At 34.4% G+C, this 11375-nt stretch overlaps 1 protein-coding gene across 2 annotated transcripts in view; it reads right to left on the bottom strand.

The window, feature by feature from the left end:
* Positions 1-2144: 2144 nt before the first annotated feature.
* The window catches only part of LOC123874156 (tyrosine-protein kinase Dnt), a 62248-nt gene continuing 53017 nt past the window's right edge, over positions 2145-11375 (bottom strand). For both annotated transcript variants that reach the window (XM_045919379.1, XM_045919370.1), the window contains exons 8-14: positions 10991-11106; positions 5414-5591; positions 4646-4808; positions 3756-3899; positions 3148-3307; positions 2701-2837; positions 2145-2551 (exon numbers count right to left, since the gene is read on the bottom strand). In XM_045919379.1, the coding sequence (XP_045775335.1) occupies positions 2440-2551; positions 2701-2837; positions 3148-3307; positions 3756-3899; positions 4646-4808; positions 5414-5591; positions 10991-11106 (1010 nt within the window). In that variant the 3' untranslated portion in view covers positions 2145-2439. The remainder of the gene's footprint in view (positions 2552-2700; positions 2838-3147; positions 3308-3755; positions 3900-4645; positions 4809-5413; positions 5592-10990; positions 11107-11375) is intronic.

Below are 11375 nucleotides of genomic sequence, written 5' to 3'. Positions count from 1 at the left end.
TTAAGAGTACAGTTTAATGATAGATACAATGCTAGCAAAACTACAAACGACAATATGGATAATGTATTTAAACAAAACAGTTACAGTAACAAATCAAAAATTAATAATACTACAGTTGCATAATTAAGTTATGTTGAAATGATAAACAATTATATTTCTGTACATGATTTCGATATTATTGAACATTTAAGAGGTAGTACTTGACTGAGCAAACAAAACGTAATGTGCTTAAACAAAATAAAATTTGCTTATTGAAATAATCGTATTATACAAATCGTACTTATATAATTGCAATATATTTTAATAAAAACAATTTTAGTCTATGGATAACTGCAGATGATAAAGTCATTGGTTGTTCACTAAGTCTAAAGTAAGGGATAAAAGTATGGAAAAATTACCTAATTTCAAAAGATGAACATGAAACATTACACGTGCTACTCATATAAATTCGAAATCGATTGAAAATCAGCTTACAACTATGATTCTTTAGGATTCATCACAAAATCCTCTAAATAAAGATATTAAACAAATAGAAAATGCGGCGAATATTAAGAGCAAAATTACTTTCGTTAAAGCACTTTCTGGCAAAATATCCCAGGCAAGAGTTTGATCAAGTAATCATACATACATTATAGATAGATGAAATTGCTTTCCGTAATATTATGCAAAGTTATAATTCAAAAGTTAATTTCGAAAAAGTTTCAAGATAGATTTTAAATTTGCCACATAATTTATGAGATTGAGGTAATTCAGTTGATTGCTGCTCCGTATGTTCTATTAGTTAAATATTTTTATTAGTCGGCACCTACTGTATTGAAAATTGCGATTGATGAATTAATATTTTCAATAGCATAAAACGCATTAATGTACAAAATTTCAATAACTCCATGATGTGTTATTTATAAATAGATGACATCAATTAATATTTACAACATTCACTATTTTGTCAGTAATTCATTTACATAAAATAGGTATAATATGATAATTAGTTATGTATAAACTGTGGTTAATAGACAATTATTTCTGTTCACGGTTATTATCGAATTTTGGCTTTGAGAGATTATTTTCCCGCCTTAAATTAATAATTGTCTTCTGATACATAAATGTCTTCTTTTTGAGTTTGATCTCTTTGATGATTTTAATACTAGTATGGTATTTATAACATTTTTTGAGAAGGCTATTAAATAACCCATCAAAACCCATTCGATAATGAGACCATGACTAACTACTGTTTTGGTGTTGATCCTTTTGCCGGCCTGGACGGACTTGAATGTCCTCAGGAACTCTAACCTAGCTTACAATTACCTTACTGAATATCATCAATATATTGAAACTATTACATTTAACTCTGTAATACTATTCAATTAATCTCATAAAAAAATTAATTCCGTTTGCATCGACTTTGTATGTACATGTTGTTACATTGCCTTAGTATATTACTCTATAGTTACAAATTCATTTACTTAACTGAATAGAACATTATTTTTATGTACACCTATCTAAATTTAATGAATATTTTCGGTTTAAATTCTTTGGAAAAATTAATCATCATTGTATGTGGGACACTTTGCTTCTGTGAATATTTAAATTTCAATTACCCTTTCATACGACCTCTTACTTTCCAAAGTTCTCCCTTTTTACACCCATTTTACTACATAGAAATGCTTATCCTAATTTTAGGTTTTATCGATCATCTTTGACTCCTATGTAAACGCTTGTGCTTTTTTATTTAATGTATATTATCACTTTAGGTGATAAGGAGAATTCTAAGAATTCACATTAAGTCATATTATAATTTTCGGTACTATCTATCTTAATTCAGTTCTATCTTACACAAAATTATCATCCATTAAATAATTTGTTATTCTAATTACATACATATCATAATATTATCACTTTCTAATTTAAAAATTTATAGTGCTGTTTCTCAAGAAATTATTTCATTAGAATTTCATTATTCTGTGATCTTTTGTTTTGTAATCATATATTATATTGTATGAATGAATGATGTATCATTTAATATTTTATCACTCAATCTTTATTCATTTTAAATAAATTATTTCTATTTTCTTGGACGTTAAATAAAGTTGAACGATTTTAAAATTGAGATAATTTTATTTTCATCAGATACATTTTAATTTAAATTACCATCACCAAATATAATAAAATTGCTTTGATTTGATTTAAAATAATATGGTAGGCACATTGGTATCTTCTGAAATAAGAAGAATGAAAACTAGGAAAGCAAATAGAAGATATTGGCCTGTGTTAAGAAGATTATCTTAAAATCTGATCTTGCCTGCTTAATCTTAATACAATTTTAAGATTATAATATTAAGATGGATATTTGTACTTATAAAATTTTGAAAGTCTTGATACAGAGAGTTCACAAAGTGTAAAGATAAAAGGGAATTCATTAACTTTTAAAGATTCTGAGTATTAAATATATGTACTGAGCGTTTGTCTAAAATCGTGAAGAGCTGCTAAAAGTTGTGGAGCAGTCGGCCGTACTGATGGCGATGTTGTCCAACACCACGACATCAGACCATACCTGATAGAATGGAAAACACCAGTGTTAAATTAAAAAAAAAATTAAAAAAATAGCATAATGGTATGAGAAATAGAAGAAATCAGCAAAATAAGGATTAATATGACAATAAAAGTCAAGTAATGATAACAGACAAGTTAGCATAGACTTACAGTTCATCAGGACAGTTGTGAGGTTGAGAGGGTCTGTACCCTCCGTTGAGGAATGCTCCAACATCTGCTGCATCTAATTCTGCTAAAGGCGATGCTCCTAGTGTTGCTAGTTCCCATAGCGTTATTCCTAACGACCACTGCAGAAATAACGATTGATATAGACGTATTTATCAGAATTTTACCAATCAAGAGGTTTTAAAAAGTATAGGTAAATATATCTTCAATTAATAAATATAATCAGTTCAAATATTATTCATAAAAATTGTGAATTTTAAGGCTTTTAGTATGACTGTATTGCTAATAAATTATAGCAATTACCATACAGTCAAATAGAAAAAAAAATAACACACTACAAGAACTTATATATATCTTGGTGCTGAACAATCCACCACAAAAAGCACGTTTGCAATACTTTGTAAATAGGTACTAAGCTGACAATAATCTTACCACATCTGACGCGGTGGTATACTGATTCTGAAGCAGGGATTCTGGAGCCATCCACTTGACTGGCCTATTCTCATTATCTCCGAGACAATGGTAGTCGTCAGGAAACAGATCCCTTGACAACCCGTTGTCTGCCACTTTCAGTCTTAATTTCTCGTCCACTCTGTTACAGTATTTAAATTTAAAATTTAAAAAAAAAACATTGGCCATGCAAGAAACAGAAAGTTCAACTGATCAAGAAAGCGTGCATCTTGTAATAATTTCTTGATAATACTAATGTTAGTACTGATCAAAGTCAAATTCAAATCTTTTCTCAAATTGGTTAACACTGTACACTTTTGATTGTCAATTGTTGAATTTTGTAAGATAATGGCATTGTAATGGTGATGTATTTTATTTAGTGAAAAATAGGTAAGCAAGCGGTGCAAATTGTGTGCCTTGTGAGACACCTGGGGTAAATTTTTTTCACTTGTGATATCCGTAAAGTAATATTATTTTTATAATATTTCGCGCAATTTTGCAATGTTATAAAAATCTATTGTTATCAACAAAGCTGCAAGATTACAATGAAATTCAACATATTCTAGATATCGCTATTCTATGATGCTTACATGCAATTTCTGGCTGCAATGTCCGCATGTACAAGCCGTTGTACGTGTAAGTACGCCAGGCCACAGGCGACTTGTGCTCCTAAATCTACCAATTCTCTGGTGGCCGGTGCCGCTTGATGGCCCAGCCGACATGATGTTAGGAACCTGTGTACACGAGTAGGTATTAATATGGAACTGCATCCTCGCTCTTGTGTATATGTAAATACTAAATGATGCCCGCGACTTCGTCCGCGTGGATAAGGTTTTAAAAATCCCGTAGGAACTCTTCGATTTTCCGGGATAAAAAATTGTCCGTGTCAGTTTCCGGGATGCAAGCTAGTTCTGTACCCATATAAATCGGTTAAACGGATGGGACTTTAGTAGCTTGTGTTAATCCAGGGGATAATCTATGTCCATTCCCAGCCAAATACGTCCAGTAGTTTTTGCGTGAAAGAGTAACAAATATACACACAAACTTACGCTTTTATAACATTAGTATGGTTTCCTATCAAAACTCAATGTCAATTAATATATTTGAAATGAAATTAATCTTTCAAACTAAATATGAAATTTTAAATCAGATATAACCAGATCCCAGATATACCTAAAATTTGGAAACCTGAACAAGACCCCTATTAATTATTCTGGTGTGGTCGCCGGGCGGTTATTGTCCATTGCACACAAATTCTATATCATTACGGGATTTTCGGTGATTTTGAATATTGTTGAGGGATGAAAATTATTTCACAGTTTCCACTTCATTTGGGTGATTATTAACATACAATGAATGAAAAAACAAAGAATGAATTTAAATAAAACTATCAATAGAAAGTTTTAGTATTATAAAATCACTCTTTTATGAGCAAGACTAGAAATTTTGCTCTCAAGGTCATACTAAGGACCGTACGCACCTCTTAAGATTAGAAGAATGTGAAACACAGCAATAAACTATGAAAGGTTTCCTTGCTTCTTCTGCACAAGCCGCCATCGGTGCAAGAACATTTCCATGAACCAAACCGCAAAGTCGAAGTCCTTCAGCCACTAGTAGCGCTGCTTGCAATGCTGATGCTGCTTCTAAACGAGTGAAAGAATAATTTATATATTGTCATTGAAAAACTTTAGTGTTGTATGTTTTAGCTTAACAGAATCAGTAGTCAGCAATACCATAATAATATTATAATTAATTACTTAACTACAAATATGAATGAGATTCTCCGTTACAAAGGTGCCAATGGCTCTTATTGATATGTATAAACCATAGATATGGTATAAACTTTTGAACCAAAATTATTACCTATTTATTGATCTATTGACAGATCGAATACTGGTCACCTGGGAGGAAAGAGAAAGAGATAACAGTTTCGTAAAACGTTATCTTGTCACAAAACGTTAACGTTACTTCGTAAAACGTCACATAGGTATGAGTTGGTGATAACTTATTACTTACTCATACTTACCTAAGTGACGTTTTGTTTGTTTCAACGAAACCGTTATTTCTCTCTAAAGTCCGATTAACAACGTTGGAACAACAGAGACAATTATATGTTTGTTATATGTTTGTTATATGTTATATGTTTTTTTTTAATAAGGTCTATTAAATAGATCACTGAAGATTAAAACCTCTTAATGGGAGTAGCACAGTGACAACCCCTTCAAATTCTTCTAATGTTAGAACTTACCTGAAACAGTCTTAACTAAAACCTCTTCATAGGTGTCGCCTCGTTTAAACACGCCTTTGTAGACTCTCCCGAAGGTACCTTCATGGACCAGAATCTCAAGGCGAATGTTTGACCTTGGTGTCGTGAGGTAACGGAGCTGTTCCGCTGGATCCGTTATCCGATCTTTGGTCACTGTTTGCTGGTGGAGAAAAAAAAAAAAGAAATAAAGAAATGGAAAAAAAGAAATAATCCATTTTCCTTCCGATGTTTCCTTACTATGTTCATCGTGAGAAAACTTGTATGCTTGAGAGTTCTCCATAATGTTCTCAAAAACGAGTAAAGTCTGTGAATCGTATTTGACCTGCGTGGTGAACTATGGGCAACCCTTTATCATTCTGAGAGGAGATCCGTGCTCAGTAGTGAGCTGGTATTGAGTTGATGATGATGACACTGATGTTGCCATTCCGCAATTCGTCACTAAACTGCATTATGTTACTATAAAAGAATTCTTGGAAAGATCAAGATTTTTTGATTAAAAAGATAATCTCCTAAGCTATCAAGGAGATACTCCAGTTTTCTAGCTGCAGTGTTTTTTAATCTGCAGAATGCAGATGTATACTCAAGAGACCCGCCGTGAAGCAGATCTCTGGACTTATGCCAGACTCCGCTTCCTTACTCTAACGTATTTATGCTCTAACTATAATAACTGCACCACAGGTGAATCAATAACGTCTCTCGAATAAAAAAATATTAGTAAACCCTGCTTTCTTAAACCTTTCATCTATTTATCGGATACTAAGCGAAATATCACGACTTCGCTTGTCCACAATATCTTTTTTTATAAAAAATAGCAAGCAAACGAGCAGGCGGGTCACTTGGTGTTAAGTGATTACCGCTGCCCATGAACATTTACAGCACCAGAGATCTCGCAGATGCGTTGCTGGCCTTTCGGGAATTTGTTAGTCCGCCCCTTGAATAACCCTATGTTGTAATATTAATCTTTAATCCGTGGGAATTTCGAATAATCCTCTATTAAGTAATTCTTTTTTTGTTTCTCCATTATAGAGGGCACAACTATGCAAAATTTCAGCTTTCTAAGTCCAAGGATTTGGGCTGTGCGCTGTGAGTGAATCACTACGTTTCTTTTTATAATATTAATAATTTGTATTGATAATGCTTGTTACAGTAAGTTTCAAAAGTATACCAGTAAAAGTGGGGAAGTTTTGGCAGACCCTCCACTAGGTAGACAAATGACATCAAACGAGTCGCAGGGAGTCGCTGAATCCAGGCGGCCGGCGTAAGACCGTGGCGTATATTAGACCATACAAGAGACCTCTCCAGCAGTAGACCTCTATCAATTGACGACGATGATGAAATTGAGAAATATTTTTAATTATGTACGTCCTTAGGTTTCACTTTCAAATATAATATTATTTCAGTGAAAGAGCAATTAATTAGCAGCAATTGGTGAGGAAAAGGTATCCAGTTACGTTTCCCACCTTCGTTAGCACCTTGCGCAAAGGACACTAATTCATATTTCCTGAAGACTTTCAACGGCGCGATAAATTCACGAACAAAAGGGGTTGCAAATTAAAAATGCCGTTCCGTGCCAAGCCTAATAATCAAGAGATATCAGTACACTAGAAGAGACAAGTTTAATTAAATAAATAGGTATAACAATGTAAAAGTACTTATATGAATGTATTAAAATAATGAGCATCTATGGACAGACTTAACTTTAAATTTACTTTAACAATAAGTAGTTCAAAAATTAAAAAAAGATAGGTAAATTATGAATTTTTAACGATATTCGTCTTTAAAAAACTCATCCATAGATGAAGAAGAATATAGAATAAGAGGTATTAGCCATATACCAAGTACTTTTAATCGTCACTTTAGATACATACGTTTCTAAAGTATCATTTAGATGTAACGTATCTTCCATGTTTTTATATATAATTATAAAATCATTGGCGATGAACTAATATTAATCGATTTAATTAATGTTAAATAGAATCAGGCGTCACTTTGCAGGAATCCATAACGAAAAGAACAAGTGTAAATTAAAAATTTATAACGCCCCCGACAAGTGAAGGTTACAGTAACTAGAAAAGAGCTGATAACTTTCAAACGGCTGAACCGATTTTCTTGGATTATAGCTAAGAATACTCTTAATCAAGCCACCTTTCAAACAAAAAACTGAATTAAAATCAGTTCATTAGTTTAGGAGCTACGATGCCACAGACATTTACACAGATACACACGTCAAACTTATAACACCCCTCTTTTTGGGTCGGGAGTTAATAAAATATTTTAGTATAATCTGCTACAAGTCTAGCAATTTAACTAACACACACAAGAAACAGAGTTTAATGAAAATGTTAATCCTTCCAGCGAGCGATATGAGAGCGAAGCCAAGAAGATCGCTAATTGCATTACGTTTGTATCACCTGAAAGGGAGTCTGCATCTCGCTCAAATTGGATCCTTAATGAGGTAAAGGGCTCATTTTCTGCGCAATTCAATCTTCCACGACGCTCAAAAAGTTTCAAGAAAGTGGCCCTTGACGCATAAGAGATACAATCATTCTTCTGATCTTTCCATTTAAGGTTTGCGGGCTTTTAGAAAATTTATATTGTGCAGTTGCCACAAATAATACAATTTCTTATGTGTTTGTAATTTTTTTTTACACGGAATTTCGATTCAAGCCATATTTGTTTTGAGAAAAGGATGACAGAGAAAAATGTGATAGGGAAGACGTGAATGAATCTAGAAAGGAAATCATAATGCAAGGGATTACTAAATTCATGCTGCATTCTGGAACTCTAGGGAAACCCATGTCAAAACCATGTTTGTTATACAATCTGAATCCAAATAACCACATAATACGGTGGAGATATTCTCGAATTACAAATTATTTTGGTAAATACGTTTGTATGGGTAATTCACCCATCGCCCGCCCGTTAATATGCTTTTTAGTATTTTGTGTTCAACAGAATTGATACGGTTTTTAGGGTTCCGTAACCAAAGGCTGCCAACAGGACACTGTTACTAATCCTCCGCTGTCCAACCGTCTGTCTGTCCGTGGGCTGTATCTTATGAACTGTAATAGGTAGAGATACAAAATTTTCATAGAGTGTCTACCTATTTCTGTTGGTGGTATAGCAACAAAATAATAAAATACCAAATGACGAATTTCAAAATGGTCGCCATGCAAATAAAAAATAAATGAAAAGTAAATAATGAATACCTAGTGTTATATTTAATACATGTGCGAGTCCGACTTGATCGGTTTTTAACCCCCGACCCAAAAATAGGGGTGTTATAAGTTTGACGTGTGTATCTGTGTATCTGTATATCTGTCTGTGGCATCGTAGCTCCTAAACTAATGAACCGATTTTAATTTAGCTTGATCGAGAGTGTTCTTAGCTATAATCTAAGAAAATCGGTTCAGCCGTTTGAAAGTTATCAGCTCTTTTCTAGTTACTGTAACCTTCACTTGTCGGGGGTGTTATAAATTTTTAATTTATACTTGTAGTACTACAGAATTAGGTATATCAGACTTGATTGTATTGAAAAATACGTCATCATAATAATATTTTCCCTTTATGATAGAAAGTTTTGCTAGAAGTTTACCCTCAGGGGAAATACTTTCGGAACAGCCAGACAGTAGACAAACCGTACCTAGTATCCTATGTGAAAATTGGCAGTCTGACAAAGGTGAAAAAATTGATAGGCTATTGTTAAAGCCGAGATCCAAACGGAATCAACTCGGCCGCTGTGCTGCTCGATCTGAATAGCACTTTATTGCGTCGTAAAAAGAGTCATTATTTATTTAACGTCTTTGCGGGATAAATCTTCTGTATCTAAAATTCTGCTGTATTTTTTAAAATTCAGATACAAGGACAACGTTGACTGCAATCTCTCCTGGTTGTAAGTGATCATGCAGTCTAAGATGGAAGCGGGCTAACCTGGAAGAAACCAAAGGTATGGCTTTAATAAAACTGCCATACCCTTTCCAGGTTAGCCCGCCACCATCTTTGACTGCATCTTCACTTACCATCAGATGAGATCGCAGTCAAGGGCTAACTTGTATAGGAATAAAAATAGTAAGTAATAAATTACTTATTGGTTATTGGGTATCCTAGGTACGTGGTGCAGGTATTTGTTGCCTAGAATACTTGGTTTAGTGATATGTTGCTGATCTTATCATAAGTTTGTTAATTACGCCCGAAATTAATGGCCAATCCTATCTGTAGATAATCTGTTGATTTTCTCATCATCATCATGATCAACCTATCGCCGGCACACGGCTGAATATGTACCTCCTCTCAGAATGTGAAGGGTTTTTTTTTAATTTGGCCATAGTCTACAAGGCTGGCCAAGTGAGGATTGGCAGACTTCACACACCTTTGAGAACATAATGGAGAACTTTCAGACATGCAGCAGTTTGTTTGCGGTAGAATGACAGCTACAATGTCACGATCGCAATCACCTCTGATTGGTTGATGCTCGCTCACTATTGGCTACAATGCATTGTTGCCAAAAGAATAACATTTTAGCCAATAACAACAATTGCGATTGTAATAATGATTAATGCAGGTTATACGGAACCGAGCTATTAGTTTCCTTCACCGTAAAAGCAAGTGATACTTAATTGCCTAAAACAGACATAATTCCAAAAAGTTGTAGATTTATATGCCAGGGGTCGAACCCCTGATCTCTCGAATAACTTCTAGGCTATCTCTGCTCAAATAATTTAAAAGTTCGTAGCAGAATAATAGATTTAGTATTCTTGTAGCATAACTCCACTTACCATAGACTATGTACGAGTGCTTTAATTTATTTGAGTCGATCTATAAAAGACGCGAAGTAGGTAGTAAGGTTCTAATTTATTAGAGGAATTGAGTAAGGTTGGTCGGTAATTGTGGTTCTTAAACTACCTGTTCTTATAGGTCGGACATTACTCAGGTGTTAGATTAATTTGGGGCTAAGGTAACTTATTATGTTTTCCTTAAATAAATAGCACGTGTTCTCATTTTGTAAGACCGCTGATTTAGGTCTGTATTAATTCTACCATTAGGTAGTTGACTAGACGCGACTTTTTCTGCGTGCACTAAGGTTTTAAAAGTTTCCGTGAAAACTTTAGTGGGGTTCAGCAGTCTGACGAAACTAAACGATTCGTTGCCATTGACGACTCGTGATTTGTAAACCACAGTACGTTAAGTTAAGACGTATTCGTCATTTTTCACGATTCGTGATAGTGTGAACAAAACGTGAAAAATGACAATACGTCAAAAACAAGAACCGTTCTCGTGTGAATGAGCCCTAAGGTGTTTACGTTCGAAAAAAGCTGCACCATGGACTTCGTCTGTGTTGGTGTTAGCTGGCGGGCGTGCTCTGCCTTTTTGGAGTGTTTTTTAAGTTAAAACTGACTGGAAAGCGCTCTAAGGGGGTGCCGTGCGTGCGTCGGCGAGCGCTGGCACAGACGGGATCCATACTTGTATAGTTTAACTAACTTGTTACAAATAACTACAAACTTGACATTGGCTAATATTTGTAAGGCCAGACGAGAGAGAAAAAAAAAGCTGCACCATTACCTGTGAAACATGTGTGAGATTGGAAGCTGCGTAGTAGGAAACCCTTGACTCTGGCTTGGCATAGATGTGCTCGCCGATGTGAGTCGTAGCGTACGGGGACGGCGATCTTCGACTTCCTGAAAGAAATATTTTCGTGAAAAACCTTTTTACCCGACTGCGGCAAAGCCAAAAGGAAGGGTTAGCAGTCATGTATGTATGTATGTGGGTATATATCAGATTTTGTGTGTTCCACCGTAGCGCCTAAACTACTGGGCCGATTTTTATGTTTGAGGTGTCAATCGATTCGTCGTAAAGGTCCGGGTGACATAGGCTATACTTTATACGAAAAAATTGACCTAACGGATGTATCAGGAAAAAAAGTGGAGGTCTCCAAAAATTTTTTTTT

The sequence above is a fragment of the Maniola jurtina genome, chromosome 2 (assembly GCF_905333055.1).
Source record: "Maniola jurtina chromosome 2, ilManJurt1.1, whole genome shotgun sequence".
Classification (NCBI taxonomy): Eukaryota; Metazoa; Arthropoda; class Insecta; order Lepidoptera; family Nymphalidae; genus Maniola; species Maniola jurtina.
This window is presented reverse-complemented; position numbering and strand designations above follow the sequence as displayed.